The 15231-nt window shown below is 54.6% G+C and overlaps 3 protein-coding genes across 6 annotated transcripts in view; all 3 read left to right on the top strand.

The window, feature by feature from the left end:
- The window catches only part of ZDHHC18 (zinc finger, DHHC-type containing 18), a 39642-nt gene extending 31037 nt beyond the window's left edge, over nucleotides 1–8605 (top strand). Inside the window, exons 3-10 of the mRNA XM_006777490.2 lie at nucleotides 192–341; nucleotides 1880–2017; nucleotides 2136–2184; nucleotides 2699–2801; nucleotides 4283–4395; nucleotides 5384–5483; nucleotides 7871–7948; nucleotides 8517–8605. Of these exons, the coding sequence (XP_006777553.2) occupies nucleotides 192–341; nucleotides 1880–2017; nucleotides 2136–2184; nucleotides 2699–2801; nucleotides 4283–4395; nucleotides 5384–5483; nucleotides 7871–7912 (695 nt within the window). The 3' untranslated portion in view covers nucleotides 7913–7948; nucleotides 8517–8605. The remainder of the gene's footprint in view (nucleotides 1–191; nucleotides 342–1879; nucleotides 2018–2135; nucleotides 2185–2698; nucleotides 2802–4282; nucleotides 4396–5383; nucleotides 5484–7870; nucleotides 7949–8516) is intronic.
- A 4820-nt stretch (nucleotides 8606–13425) lies between these two features.
- LOC102755907 (14-3-3 protein sigma) overlaps nucleotides 13426–15231 on the top strand; it is a 21359-nt gene continuing 19553 nt past the window's right edge. Inside the window, exon 1 of one of the 4 annotated variants that reach the window (XM_006777489.2) lies at nucleotides 13426–14808. In XM_006777489.2, the coding sequence (XP_006777552.1) occupies nucleotides 13611–14357 (747 nt within the window). In that variant the 5' untranslated portion in view covers nucleotides 13426–13610 and the 3' untranslated portion in view covers nucleotides 14358–14808. Of the gene's footprint in view, nucleotides 14823–15231 lie in introns of all 4 variants that reach the window. The other 3 variants (XM_015557251.1, XM_015557249.1, XM_015557250.1) reach the window with 3 other exon arrangements.
- LOC102772934 (14-3-3 protein sigma-like) overlaps nucleotides 14751–15231 on the top strand; it is a 20464-nt gene continuing 19983 nt past the window's right edge. The window contains exon 1 of the mRNA XM_006777640.1: nucleotides 14751–14777. Coding sequence (XP_006777703.1) covers nucleotides 14751–14777 — 27 coding nt within the window. The remainder of the gene's footprint in view (nucleotides 14778–15231) is intronic.

Genomic DNA, 15231 nt, shown 5'->3' with positions numbered 1-15231 from the left:
GAGAGTTAGCAGCTGTGTGAGGGTAGTTTATCTTTTACTGCTGGCCAAATTGCAAGACACAGGTGGTTTCTAGTAATTAGGAGTTTCTGAAGGAACCAGAAACTTACAGTTCTTAAGATGGCTTTGTCTAAGCCAATATTTCTAATGGCTCCCAACATTGGACATCCCCCATCTTTCTCTCCCACCTTCAGACAACACAGGCAGTTCCACCTACCGGCCACCCCCTCGGACCCAGGAGGTGATGATCAATGGGCAGATGGTGAAGTTGAAGTATTGTTTCACCTGCAAGATGTTTCGACCACCACGGACCTCACACTGTAGTGTCTGCGACAACTGTGTGGGTAAGTGAGGGGCCATAGATAGGGATGTGGGGAACCCTGAGAGAATTGAAGACTGGAGGAAAGGGAGTCATTCGTGTGGGGCTGGAGGGGGGTGGCATGTTGGAAAGATCCAGGGCTGGGCAGGAAGTCTGGGTCACTCAGATTTGCTCTGACCAAGAAGGAACCTGAGAATGACCAGTGGGCTCTCAGTGTGACCACTGGTGTCTTGGCTTCAGCCCAGGATCAGTGGATTCCTTCCCCGCAGCTCGGAAGTGGGGCAGACACAGAGAGGCCCTGAACTCTTCAGAGGTCAAGGTCCCAGAACCAGAGACTTGGACCAATAACATTCTAGATGCATTTGGGCCAGAAAGGAAATGATTTACCAACCAGTGCCCGAGACCAGCTATACTGAAATACTTTGATCTGACTCTCAGGGTTTTGGAGGGACAAGAGTCTGGGAACAGAGGGGTTTAAGCTGGTGAGGTGGAGAGGAGGTAGCCAGGATTGGAAGCTGAGCTGCTGACTCACAACTGCAGTGGTTGCTGGGGAACCAGAGACTGTGTTGTCCCTTCTCCCTGCTTTCCAGAGGCTGGGCAGCTCTGATGGGGACCAAGGGTGTGCCCCTGGGAGGTATCGTAAGGTAAATGCTATGCAAGAGGGCCCAGTGAGCTGTGCCACTGTGACTGTGCACAGCCCCCAGGGCAGTGAGCTCATCAAGCTGGCTCAGCATTCCCTGAGCAAGAGAATAGTGGGGAACACCCCATGACGGCAGGCAGTGAAGTGGGTGACTCAGTGGGCGTCATTCATCCAAGAGAATCAGCCCCACCCACCCCCTACAAAGGGTGCTGGCCTTGGTGCGAGGCCTGCAATGGGCTTGTGACCCATATTCCCACAGGGGACTTTCCCCTGCCCCCGGGGACGTGGTGCTGGTGTGAGATCAGCCCTCTGACCAGGCCTCTGGTGCCAGTTCCCCACTAGTTACATAGGGTCTAGCCCCTCCCTAGGCCTCTAGTTCTAGCTTGAGGGACAAGGGTCATTAGTTTTTGGTGTGTGGCAGGGGTCGTAGGCTGGGCAACAAGTACTTTTTGTGGATCTTCCTTGTACCAGACACAGCTGGGCCCTGGGATTCAGCTCATTGTGAGGCCAACACAGGCCCCCCTTATGGAGCTTCTAATTGAGCAGGGGACACTGGCTAGTCCACTAATTGTAAATAAATATGTGAACACCATGGATAAAGTGCTGCAAAAGATAAGTGCCAGAGCAACAGCACAGGTAACAGGGACCCTTACCTTGCCTGGGGTCAGAGGACACTTTCTTAAGGAAGTGGCTTTGCAGCCAAGACCTGAAAGAGGAATTTCCCTTCACCAGGAAAGATGGGGAAGAATGTGTGAGCCATGGCAACCAGTTCCCACAGGATCAGAAGCAGGGAGTGTCTGAGAGCTGCTGGTGTGGAGAGTGAGGGGGTGGGAAAGCCAGCCAAGGTGTGAGGCCTCAGAACACCTGTGCTGGTTGGTGCCAGCCAGGCCTGCACTAACCCCTCTCCCCCGGCCCTTTTCCAGAACGGTTTGACCATCACTGCCCCTGGGTGGGCAACTGTGTGGGGAGACGGAACTACCGCTTCTTCTATGCGTTTATTCTCTCCCTCTCATTCCTGACGGCCTTCATCTTCGCCTGCGTGGTCACCCACCTGACGCTCCGTGAGTTGGCAGTGGCAATGGGAGCGGGGACAAGCAGAGGGCGGGCCATCCAGCTCAGCCAGGCTGAGGAGCTGTGGTCACCGTCCCTCTGAGCCGTGCTCTCTCCTGTTTCTTCCAGGCTCTCAGGGAAGCAACTTCCTCTCCACTCTGAAGGAGACACCAGCAAGATATCCTTTGCCTTTGTCTGCTAGTGGGCAGCCTGGTGGGAACTGAGGCCCCGTCACTGGGATGGGTTCCCACACCTCATCCTATAAACAGAGGGCAATGATGTAGAGCAGGTGTTTGTCCACTAGAATCCAATATGCACCAAGGCTTGAGCTGATATTAAATGGGCTCTTGTGGGGCGGGGTGGCTGAGAACTCTCAGGAGCCACAGTCCCTGTCTTCCCTTAAGGCACCAAGCTCCCTGGACCACGTCCACAGCTCTTGGTGCTTGGAACCCTCAGTTCCCACTACTGCCCATCACCCTGGGCTCATCCTGCTCTTGAGGGGAGCTCTTCAACCCTTCTTGAGGCCCAGGAGGTAATCCTGCTAAGAGGTGGTGACTGGGCCATAGGAAGGTTACACACTTATTTCCTTTCTGGGGAAGGAGAGGGGAGAAAGGCTGGGCGTGGCAAGATCCCAGGCGCAGGGGAGGCTCCCAGCCCTGATCCTGGTTGTGGGTCCTTGACTGCCTGCTCACTGTGCTGGAGTTGGTGATCTGCTTCTTCTCCATCTGGTCCATCCTGGGCCTCTCAGGGTTTCACACTTACCTCGTCGCCTCCAACCTGACAACTAACGAAGATGTGAGTGAGGCTGGACCCTTGGCAAGAGGCGGGGCTGAAGGAGCTGGAGTGGCAGCAGTGCAGCCCTGACTCTCAGCCTGCTGGGGAAACGTGGGTGGAGATGAGAGGCAGCCAGCTCCTTCAGTGCTCATGGCTTGGCCCTGAGACCCAGCACAGCTTCTGAGGCCCCCACATGTGTTGGCACTCGGTGCAGGCTCCCAGGGCCCCCAAGATGCTTTCTCCCTAACCCCAGAAAAGCAGCTCTCGCACCGTAACGGTCATTACATTTGGCAGCACCTTGTTGTTTCCAGAGTTCTTTCAGTTCCCATCATCTCTTCTGGTCCTTTTGCCAACTCTGAGGGATGCCTTTTCTCCATCTGATGGCTGAGTGACTTGCCCCAAGATTACGCAGCTGGGAAGGGATAGAGTCAGAATTTCACCCAGGCGCTATGGCCATGCTCACTGTCTCCCCCACTACAATTGTAGGCAGCAGAGATGTGACTGTTCTGAGGTGTCCTTGGTGCTCCCTGGGGCTTCCTTATTTACGGGAACAGCCAGGACAGGACCCTGAGGTTCCATTAATCCTCCCTACCTGCTGCCTTACAGACCCTCACCAACAAGCATTGTTTGAGCACTCACTGTGTGCCTAGCCCTGGGCCAGGGACCTGACCGCCCCTTCCCGTTCTCCCAAACAATAAAAAAGCAAACAAAAGCGTCCATTCCAGGGTCACTATCTGTTACTAAGGGGCCCATCAACTCACAGAAGCTGTGACCTCAGCTTCTTATTTAGTGAAACAAAACTTAACACGCATGATAGGGTATCATGTGCCGAGTGATTGGTACAGAGCAGACTCTCCTAAGGTGGTTTCCTGGGTGCTGGTTCTGTAGGATATTACTAGGGCTTAAGTAAAGAGGGCTGATATAGCCAAATAAATTTGGGGATCTCTGTGTTAAAGTTAAGCAGGTGTCCTTCACTGCTAAACTCCTCAGTGCCTTTGTTAGTAGGCTTCACAGAGCTAGAGATGGACAAGATTTCGTCTGATGCTCCAGCAGTGCTATCAGAAAGTTGGTATCAGAGAGTTCCCTATTTTTCAAATGAGGATTCAGAGGAGTAGTGATCTATCCGGGGTTACGCAGCGAGTCAGTGGCAGGGAAGGCAGCCTGACCCCTGTGCCCTTGTCCTGCCCTCCACCTTAGGAGGCTGGCCAGAGAAGAGAGGATGCACCCAAAAAGTTTCTTTGGAGGGTTCTCTGTGGCTCTCCTTTGTCTTCTGTCCTGTTTGGGGCCTCCTCCTCTCTGCTAGGTGCCCCCACCATCCAGAAGTCCCCCACATTCTCTCTGAATGGCCCCTGTCAAAGACATGTCCTCTCAAGTAGTCTAGTTGGAACTGGTTTCAGAATTTGCCAGTTTTCCCATGCCTCTAGACTCCCCTCACTCCCCCACCTTAGAAAAGCGAAGCAAAGGGAGTTAGGTATCTGACCCAAACCTCTTTCTACTTGCAGATCAAAGGCTCGTGGTCCAGCAAGAGAGGTGGCGAGGCCTCTGTCAACCCCTACAGCCATAAAAGTGTTATCACCAACTGCTGTGCTGTGCTCTGCGGCCCCCTACCTCCCAGGTGAGACGGGGTGACCTTGTGAGTCCACATCTCTCAAAGAGGTTCTAGAATCAGCAGACCTCTCCCCACATTACCCTCCTCTGTCCCCATCCCCTGCTGGATGCTCTCAGGGCATTTGTCACATAAAGGAGTTCTATGGAGAGTTGTAATTTTAAGTCATGTGCTCATTGTAGATAAAAAATAAGTACAAAATATGAAAAAAGAAGAGTGTTAGGTCTCACATGTAATCTTACTCCCCGGGGATAACCACAATTAATGTTTTGGCCACACTTGAGCAACGCTGCCCTTCTGGTGCTGCTGGTGCTGCTGGCCAAACTGGGGGGACCTCCATTCTCCCTCCTAGAAGGAGAAAGCCCTGGTGGTTCAGCCCTGCTAGGAAGCACCCCATCCATCCTGACAGCAGAGGGCGCCAGATGGGAGCTAAATGGCAGTGGACACTGGGAATAAAACTTCCCACACTGTCCCCTTCTCCTCCCACCAATTCTGCCAGAAAAGGGACAGTAGGAGTCGCACTATCTCCAAATGCCCTTTCATCCTTACTGTTCCCCTCGCCTGCAGCCTGGCTTCTTGGCAGCCACACAGAAAGGTGAGCTAGTTTGAATTAACAGTAAATAAATTCTGTGGCCAAAAGCCAGGTGTCCAGAGTGTGGAGAGAGGGCCCTTCTGAAAGGGAGGAGTCTTGAGCTCCCAGCAGGAAGACAGCTCCCTTTTCCTCAGATTTTCTAGGACTTCCCTTGGCGGGGCCATTTATTTCCTCCCCTGTGTGCTGTCCCCACAGTGTTCCATGGCTGTACCCTCTGCTCCCCAAACCGAGGTTCCCACGGCCTTAGGCATGAGATCCCCCCAGCTGATCAGTGGCAGTAGTGACAGGATAGAGGGGCCAGGGCCGGGTGCCCAGAGGACCACACCAAGTCTCTGCCATCCAGCCCCCAGCCTGGAGTCCTGGTGTCAGACAGAGCCCTCACATGTCCACCTTGTGTTTTTGAAGCCTGATTGACCGGAGGGGATTTGTGCAGCCTGACACCCTGTTGCCCTCACCCATCAGAAGCGACGAGCCAGCCTGTGGAGCCAAGGCCGATGCCAACATGGTAGGAGGCCACCCCTGAACCTGGCTCAGTACTTGCCACCTGCTGGCCTGTTTGCCCTTCCGCACTCACCTGCCGCACTCCACACCTGCCGAGACCCTCCCCATTCCACCCAAGGGAAGCAGAGCCACCAAAGACTCAAGGCTTTTCGTATTTATTTCCCACCCTGCGTGCTGTCCCCACACCGTTCCATGGCTGTACCCTCTGCTCCCCAAACCCAGGTTCCTACGGCCTTAGGAGTGAGATTCCCCACAGCTGATCAGTCGCAGGAGTGACAGGATAGAGAGGCCAGGGCCAGGTTCCCAGAGGACCACGCCAAGACTCTGTGCCAGGGCGAGCCCTGTGTGAGTGAGGGTGCGGACTGAGTGTAATGCCTCCCAGTTGGGGAAGCTGCTGAGCCCTGCTGAGCTGGGCTTCTGGGGTGAAACAAGACCCAGGAGCAGTGGCCTTGGACAGCGGGCTATGGGACAGGATGTTTCCATGGGCTACTTTGGTTTGCGAGCTCCTTCAGTCTTTTTGTGATGATCATTGTTTTTCTTTGGTTTTTTATTTTTTTTATATGGAGTTGGCCAATAGAGTAGAGCTGGGTTCTAGGTAGAGAAGGCAGAGTTGGAGGTGGATGGGGGCGGAGGGGTGGGGTAGCCTGTGTCAGAGGAAGCCAAACCAGCCAGCCAGGCACCCAAGACCTCAGCTCCAGCATGATTCCTGGGAAGCACACTAGGAAGTGGGGCCTTGCCATTTCTCCGCCCATAGAGGGTTCTCTATGGGATCCCAGCCTGGCCCCCCCATCTCTTTCCCAAGTCAGGTCTGGGATGGGTAGGTAATACTCATGCTGGCAATACTTGAAACGGGTTTATTAATGCTGGGTATTTTGCACAATTTTATAGACCTCTTTTCTACATTTTTTAAATGGAAGAAGAATTCTTAAAAAGTCAGCCATTTTGCTGTCTGTGTAGTGCCAGGTTATCAGAAGGCAAATTGATTTTAGTAAGTTTATTACATGAGACCTTTTGACTGTGAGTGTGTGTCTGTGTGTGTGTGCATGTGTGTGTGCTTGCCCTTGTACAAATGTGGCTGGCTCCCACTTCCCCACATCCCCTGGGCTGCCCTTCTCCTCACCATCCCCCTCCAGTGTCAGCCAGCAGCAGCAGTACCGGCCTGAGCCATGGGGACAAGGGATGTGCGCAGTGGTTACAAGAGACCCCTGGGCTCCTTCTGTGGCTCAGCCCACATCCTCCTACCTTTCCCTCCTCCAGGGACTTCCGACAGCCAGTGGCTGGGGACTCAGCCACCCCCAACCCCACCCCTGCCACCCAACCCCCAGGTCAGGCTTCCAGCTGGGATCTGCCTAGACAGGCTGAGGCTGGGTGTGGTGCATGGGGTAATGGCTGTGAGGAGCGGCTGCCACCCTAGAAGCCACACCCCCTCCTCCAAGCCCCGAGTATGGGACCCAGTGCCAAGGGCTAGAGAACAGGGAATCTCTGCCAACTGGAGGCCTCCGTCCAGAGAAAAGGAAGGAAGGAAGGAAGGAGCAAGGTGGGCCAAGGCGAATGAAGACTGGCCTAAATCTAGGCCAGAAACTCAGAGAATGTCCCTCCTCTGCTGGGAACTATAGTTCCTTGTCAAAATAGATAGGAAATTGTTCCTCTCTCCCCCTCCTTGGCTCTTCAAATGGGCCGAAGTCCTTGGAAAATGACATAGGAAGTCCCCTTTTCTTGCCCTTCCTTGCTCCAGAGGCTAGTAGGTCACAGGCAGTTGAGAAGTGGCAGCCACAGAAGGTCTCCTCTGGGAAAACAGCTTCCCTTCACCCAGCCTTAGTGCCCCGCGCAAGGCTGCAGTGGCACTGGGAGGGGGGCAGGACCCTGGGTAGAGGAGGTTGACTCCCATCTGACTTTTATTTAAGCTAGTGTTCTTTGTTCCTGCTTGTAATAAAACTTTTGTTTTTAAGAGTTGATTTGCTTTGGTTTGGTTTTTGTTTGCTCTTCTTTGCTGAGGCCCCAAATGGCAGCCATCTATTCTTTCAGTCAAACTTGGTCTTTCCTGGGGATACAGAGAGAAGGCAGGCAGCCCACCGACCTGGCTAAAGTTCTCCTCTCCTGGCTGGAGTCTGTCTGCTGGAGGCAGAACAGAGAGGACTGCGGCTAGGCATAGGCGTGTAAGAAGAGGCCACTGCTCCCTCCACCTTCCCCTGCCACAGGGGCTTGGAGGCCCCCAAGTTCCTTGCTCTCTTTCTACTCTAACCCCAGTGACTGCTCAGCTAAGAAAATGTTTATGAGACAGTAGATTCCAGTTTGAGAGCTGGAGCCTTCCTGGCCCTCACCTCTGTCTGGGCAGCAGAGCCCAGCCAGACACCTCATAACACTGGCCCACCTCTCCGGTATCTCCTCCAGGAGGACACCTGTCAGGATTTTGCCATCTCCTGCACAGCCTGAGGGGAGCTAACAGTCCTCTTTGCAGAGGGTTAGCTGGTAAGACCATCTTTCCCCTGTCAGCCAGCACTGCCCGCTCCCCTCACACACCATCTCATCCTCATCGCATGCCTCGCAACCCCATGGAGCCCATTCATCTGTCTGGTGTGTGGTGTGGTGTGTATGCTGGTGGTGGTAGGGTCCCCAGGGCTCCCCACTGAGCAGAAGAATGGGGTCAGGGCGAAGAGCCCAGCCCCCCTCCGGATGAGGAAGTAGTTTCCCACACAGCAGCTCTCCGACTGACGCAGGAGGTGAAGGGTGAGGGTGGGGAGAGGATGGGGTACCTGCTCTCAGATGCCTGGGTCTATTCTGGTGGTGCCCTGGTGTACAGGGGCCTTTGATCACTAACACTGTGTCCTGGCTTTCTGTCCCTGCTGAGCTTTCTCTCACCTGCCCGTCTTCTCTCCTGCTTCGTTGCCTGCTGCCCAAGCCTTGGCCCTCTGTGGGGAAGAGGCCCTTCTGTGGGGAAGAGGCAGGTGCTGTGGACCCCCTCTAGGCCTCCTCTTTCCTCCCCATCCCACTAACCCTCTCTCTTCTCCTTCTTTGCTGTCTTGCCCGGGATCTCCAGTGTGTGCGGGGGCTTAAGGACCTCCTGAGGACTGCTGCTCTCTTCCTCTCCAGGAGTGGCCTGGGGGAAGCCAAGCACCTGGCACCTCCACCTGCCTAACCTGTGGCCCATCTGCCACCATCTGTGCCTACAGGGTCTACCCCCAAGCCTGCCCCACATGTGTGCTCTCTAGGGCCCCCCAAGAGGGGCCAGGGGTCTAACCTCTTTGCCCCCATCCCCACTCCATGCTGGCCAGAGTGTAGAAAAGCCATAATGCAGCTGTCAGCACAATGATGTAATACTATGCTGAAACTCGCCCTCCCCTCTTCCACCTTACTTCCCCTTCCCCAGATTTGTAAGGTGTCAAGACTCTTTAGGAATCTTGCCTTACAGCCTGCCCCCCAGAATCAGGCATAGCCGTAGTCCAGCTGAGCAGGTTTCTTCAGGAGCTGTCTGGGGTGTTATGGTTGATGACGCTGCTGAACAAGTTTGGTAACAGTTTTAAGCACAACTGGTTTGACACTGTTCCCACGGCCCCCTCCACCCCCAGCACTTGAGTAGAAAGGTTGCAAGGAAGATGCTTGTACCCTTTGCTCCAGGCACTGAGGGACTGAGCTAGTTCTGGCAGCCCCTTGTTCTTCAGAGGAATTAAAGGAAACTGGCTGGGCCTCTGGAATCTGCTAAGCCCATGGCTGGGGTCTGCTTGTCTGCTATCCTGTACCTTTTTTAAACCAAAATAAAGATTTCCCTCTTCTTGCCATATCTTTGGCTGTCTGGTGCCACTCTTTCTTGGGGTCTGGGAGTGGAGCCTGTGCTGAGTGTGCAGGAGAACCACTGCTTACAGCTGCCAGCTTTGTTCCAGCTGGTCAGTGCTGTTTGGAGATTTTTAAAAGGCACGGCATCCCTGGCTGGGTGGCTCAGTTGGTGGGAGTGTTGTCCCAAATAAGGCCAAGGTTGCAGGTTCCATCCCCAGTTGGGGCACATACAAGATCAACCAATGAATGTATGGATGGGTGGAGCACACAATGTTTCTTGCTCTCCCTCTCTCTCTAAAAATAATTTTTTTAAAAAAAGGCATAACAAAGCGAGAAGTGACACAGGAAGTATGACCAGCATCCTCTTCACTGTGCCCCTCCAGAACTCCTGGTCTCAGCTCCAGAGACCTTTAAACCTTAGCTGACCTCTGAACTCTGAGAGGTCCCAGCCTTGGCTGGGATAGAGGAGTTGACTCCAGTCTGGGACTGTCATACCCTGAACTGAGTTTAGCCCAGGGTAACACTCTCATGGAGCTTCCCTCTCCCAGATGCCTCCCTACATCAAGATACACAGTATGCTAGGAGCTAAATAATAGTAATAATAATAACTACAGTGGCCATTCAGCAAGGGCTTGCCAAGTCTGTTTTCTCACCTAAGCCTATGAGGAAAGTGCTGTCAGCCTTTTGACAGATGAAGGAACTGAAGCTCAAGGAAGGCATAGGAGTTGCTCAGGGTCTCCCAGCTGATAAAGCAGCAAATTCAGTATTTGAACCTGATCTCTGCCCTGACCTCTAACCCTTCTGCACTACCCAAAGAATGAATACTGCGCTTCAGGAGAAGGGAATCTCAAGAGGAGAAACCCTAAAATTAGAGAATGTCATTCATAGCCAGCAGGGGCTTAGAGGAGATATGTGAGGCCTCCCTGTACCTATGGGGAAACAGGCCCAGAGGAAAGAGCCTGCCCAAGGCTTTATAACTGAGCTGGAATGCAGTCCCACACCCTGAACTCATTCCATTTTCTTCCCAAAAATTCCACACCGTGTTCTAGACTGGACTGGTCTAGGAAATGTGGGATACTCTAAATAGCAATGTCTTGAGGAGGAAAAGTCTCAGGATAGCTGACTCACCTAAAAGTAATCTAATCCCCCCGCCAAAGGCAACTAGTAGAGTGAGCTCTTGACTGGATAACTGAACTCTAGTTTATAATTAGGGGGAGAAGATGATCACATGTTTAGTTTGATCATTCTAAAACCGGGAAAATGTCCTAGAAAGTTCTTCCTGGAATCTTAACAGAGTCCTTCCTGCTGCAACCAGAGCCCTGTTCTCTCTTCTCAGTAGAGATAGACAACTAGCTGCTGCCTTCCTCTCTGTGCTACAACCCTCAAAGCCTGCTTACCAGCTAAGAAGGGCTGGTTGTCTCTGGGACCAGAGGCCTTAAGCGTGCTGGTAGGATGGATGTTATATAGAAGGGTGGGAGGTAGGCAGGATGAGGAAAGCCCCTTTGGGCTGCAGCCCCAGCTCCTGTCCTGCTGACTCAGGTGGCTGACTGTGGAACTCAGTGCCCTGCCGGGGCCTGCTGCCTCCTGCCTGCTGCCTCCTGCCTGCCTGGGCTTCTGGACTTGGGAAATGGAAGCCTGGAGGCAAAGGGAGGTGCATCAGACAGGAACTGAGTCAGGATAGACAGGCCAGAGCCAGCAGGAGATGTCAGGCAGCCTGGCTCCGATTCAGCAGGGAAAGGGGGCTTTCCGTTCTCTTGCCAGGGTCTGTGCTTTGGGCATGGAGCTTTAGGGTGTGAATCGCCACCAGGTCTCCAGGTTTGAGTGATGGAAAAGAGAATGCTCCCTCCCTAGAGACAGAAATAGCTCCAAAATCGCCAGGTCCTAAGTTTATGCTGTTCTGGGACTTCCAGCTTTCCCTCACGACTTGGAAAGCCTGGACTGAGTCAAAAGAAAGTCCTTGAGGGCCCAGGATTTGCATAGTCCAGAGGAATGTCCAAGATGGAGAAGGAGGAGGCAGTGTTGAGTGAGCGTATCTGACTATTCATCCATCTTCCTTCCCATGTGGACACCCAGCTGGGCAGGCTCTGGTCTTTGGTTGAGGCCTTGTGAGGGGCCCTTCCTCATTTCATAGGCCCCAGGTCCATGTTCATGCTGTGAGTGTATATTTTTATAATAAATATAAAAATTGTTAGCTGTCCTTGTGTCAGCCAAGGGTTGGATTTTTTTCTACGTGCTAATAATAGTTATCATCCACTCAAGCAAGTGCTTTCCACCAACTCATTTAATCCTCACAAACCCATTTTATACTTAGGAACACTGAGGCTCACAGAGGTTAAGTCACTTGGCAAAGGCCACAGCAGCTTGTAAGAAATGAACCTGGCTGGTCTGATTCCAGATATACTGGCTATTCTATCTCTCAGAAAAATAATACACATTCACGATAGATGATTTGAGTAGAATAGGAAAAGGAAAAAAAGTCAGTTTCACTCCCTAAAGATACCCTCAGTAAGTTGTATTTTAGTGTACTAAAATAGTATTTTCCTTTCCATCATTTTCTGTCTGGATTGAGTGAAGTCTTCAGGATATTAAGCCTAAAATCCCTTCTGCTTCTTTGGAAAACCTATAACATTAGCCCAGATATCTTATCGTGGAGCCTCAGAGTTCTGGCTAGGCCTCCCTCCCTCCAGAAGGGGAGGAGGGGTGTTCAGACACCAAGAACAACCCAGGGAAGGACAGGCCTGTGACATGGTCCTGGCACCAGGGTTAAGCTGGCTAGATCCCAATGAGGGGAGCCCCACCCCTGAGCCCCATCTGAGCTATAGCTAGGGGTGGGGCAGATAAGCAGGAACCCACCTTCATGGGCGCAGTGCCAACACCTTTAGATGAAAGGAACCCTTGGCTGACACAGGACAGCTAACAATAATAGTTTCCATCCAGCTAACAGGGACAGAAGGTTGACAACAGAGACCTCTCCATCCATGCCAGCGGTCAGAGGTGGGGCCTTGGTCAAAGGGAAGGGGCAGGAAAACTCCTGAGAGTCGGGCTTTGGGAGGCAGTCCTCAGCTGGGACTACTGCCCCATAAAACAAAATGGTACGTGTCACCTCCTTTTTCTTAGCCCTGTCTCTCTCCCCAGTTGCTAGCGTCCCCCCTGGGGAACCAAACTGGGCAGAGCACCCAGGTGGCTTGCTTCCCAGCCTCTGACAGAGGGTGAGCTGAGTCAGGCGGAAAAGTGGGCCAGCCAGCATCTGGGCCCCCACCCTCCACGAGCCCCACTCATACAGGATGGCTGGTGACTTGGAGGGGGCAGGTGACCTGGCATGGGGAGCCAGAGGGTAAGTCCTCAAACAAGTGGCAACAGGCCACCAACTTGAAAGGGAAAATTGTGCTGTGATGGGAAAGGTGTCCAACAAACCTACTGAGTGACTAATTACGACGGCTGGGCTGGAGCGTCAGAGGCTGCTCATTAAACACCTCATTAAGTGGCACCCTGAAAGCTGCCACCTGTGCATTCTGGGAGTTCAGAGGGGACAGGATCCTGAGGGAGAGTGAGGGTGGGGGATGGAACCATTTCAAGAAGCTTGGATCCCACTTCTAAATACATCCTGGAGCTCACAAGCCAGAGGGCTTGATGGGAGAGAAGGAAGTAGGATGCAGGGGACTTAGTGGCTGGGTGACCTTGAGCAAATCTCATCCCTCTCTGAGCCTTAGTATTCCTGTCTCTAAAATGGGGTCGTAGTCATAGTCCTGCCCACCTCACAGAGACATCATGGGGATTAGATTGGATACTGGAAGCCAAGGTTGGGTAACTGCAGAGCCCTAGCTACACAGGAGTGCTCTCACCTGAACCAAGGGGGGAACCTCTCTGGCAGGAATAAGAACCCCATCCTCCTGCACTTGGCTCTGTGGGGTCTGCCTAGGCTGATGCAGCCAGGTGGCCGAGCCATCCTTTGCCCCTGGAAGGACACCGTGAAGGAGAATCCGATTTGAGAAAGGGGGGAGCTACCTCCTGTGAGCACCCATGTAATGGGAGCCCTGAACAAGAGGGGGCAGCTTGGAGCTTGGCAGGTGCAGCCAACACCCAAATTTCTCCTGCTGACTGCCTGGATGACTCACCCCACACCCCAGCCCTTTTACCTTTAAGCCGGAAAGGGTGTGGGGAGAAGAGGGGAGGCGGTAGGTCCGGAGCCTCAGTCCCGCCCTCTGCCCCTCCCCACCCCACCCCGCTCTGGGCCAGGCCACCCAGCCAAAAGGCAGGTAGGGATCTGGGAAGGCACAGAATCCTGCTGGGTCCCGAGGCAGCCGTTTAGCCTGCCGCCTGCCTGCCTGCCTGCCTGCCTGTCTGTCCCCAGAGCTGAGCGATGGAGAGAGCAAGTCTGATCCAGAAGGCCAAGCTGGCAGAGCAGGCCGAACGCTATGAGGACATGGCAGCCTTCATGAAGAGCGCTGTGGAGAAGGGCGAGGAGCTCTCCTGCGAAGAGCGAAACCTGCTGTCCGTGGCCTACAAGAACGTGGTGGGTGGCCAGAGGGCTGCCTGGAGGGTCCTGTCCAGTATCGAACAGAAAGGCCAGGAGGAGGGCTCGGAGGAGAAGGGCCCAGAGGTGGGAGAGTACCGGCAGAAGGTGGAGACCGAGCTCCGGGGCGTGTGCGACACCGTGCTGGGCCTGCTGGACTCCCACCTCATCAAGGAGGCCGGCGACGCCGAAAGCCGGGTCTTCTACCTGAAAATGAAGGGCGACTACTACCGCTATCTGGCCGAGGTGGCCGCCGGCGATGACAAGAAGCGCATCATCGACTCTGCCCGGTCAGCCTACCAGGAGGCCATGGACATCAGCAAGAAGGAGATGCCGCCCACCAACCCCATCCGCCTGGGCCTGGCCCTGAACTTTTCCGTTTTCCACTACGAGATCGCCAACAGCCCCGAGGAGGCCATCTCACTGGCCAAGACCACCTTCGACGAGGCCATGGCTGACCTGCACACGCTCAGTGAGGACTCCTACAAAGACAGCACCCTCATCATGCAGCTGCTCCGAGACAACCTGACTCTGTGGACGGCCGACAACGCGGGGGAAGAGGGGGGCGAGGCACCAGAGGAGCCCCAGAGCTGAGAGGCCCCAGAGGAGCCCCAGAGCTGAGCCGCGCTGCCCCCCGCCCCGCCCTGCCCTGCCCGCTCCAGCCCCACCCACCCCCAGCGGAGAGGACTAGACTGGGGTGGGAGGCCCGACCCTCTCCCCGAATGCTCTGCCCCAGCTCAGAGGCTCCATGGAGAGGGACCAGCAGAGCGGAGGCCCCTGGAGCCACTGGATCCCACTCTTCCTGCAGCTGTCGGGTTCTCCTAACCACTGGTCATTGCACCCAGCCTGCTCTCTGCGCCCCCTCCAACCCTACCCGGGAACCGGCCACTTCTGCCTCTTCCCCCCTCTTGACTCCCTCCTGCCCCTGCTGCCTCTGGATCTTAGGAACTGAGGAGTGTCCCACCCAGTGGCTGAGAACCGGACTGTATGGCAGAGGCTGGAGATGAGAGTGAGGTGTGTGTGTGAGGTGTGTGTGTGTGTGTGTGTGTGTGTGTGTGTGTGTGTGTGTGTGTGTGAGTGTGTATGTGTGTGAGAGAGAGAGAGACCAGAATGAGAGGGAAAGCATGTCTGCTGGGTGTCGGCCAGGGGACAGGCTCTCCCCGTCGCGCCCCAAGCAAGCCGGCCCGGCCTCAGGAGGGTCGGGTAGCGCAAAGGCGGCTCCTCCGCTCCTCAGCTCTGAGGGGACAGGAAACAGGGAAGTTTCGGGTCTGAGGTCCGAGGATAGCGCCGCCGGGGTACGCTGCAGTGAGCGGCACTGAGCGCCGGGTCTGAAAGCGGGGGGAGTCCCCTCAAAGGCGCAGCTCTGAGGCGGGAATTACGATCGGAGGCAGGGGCGTGACGCCGCCAGGAAAAGCCCAGCTCTGAAGAGAGGGGAACGCCCCCCAGCGTGCGCGGAGGGGACCCAATG

This window comes from Myotis davidii, unplaced genomic scaffold (genome assembly GCF_000327345.1).
Source record: "Myotis davidii unplaced genomic scaffold, ASM32734v1 scaffold149, whole genome shotgun sequence".
Classification (NCBI taxonomy): domain Eukaryota; kingdom Metazoa; phylum Chordata; class Mammalia; order Chiroptera; family Vespertilionidae; genus Myotis; species Myotis davidii.
The sequence above is the reverse complement of the archived record's forward strand: the minus strand, read 5'-3'. Positions and strand labels throughout refer to the sequence as shown.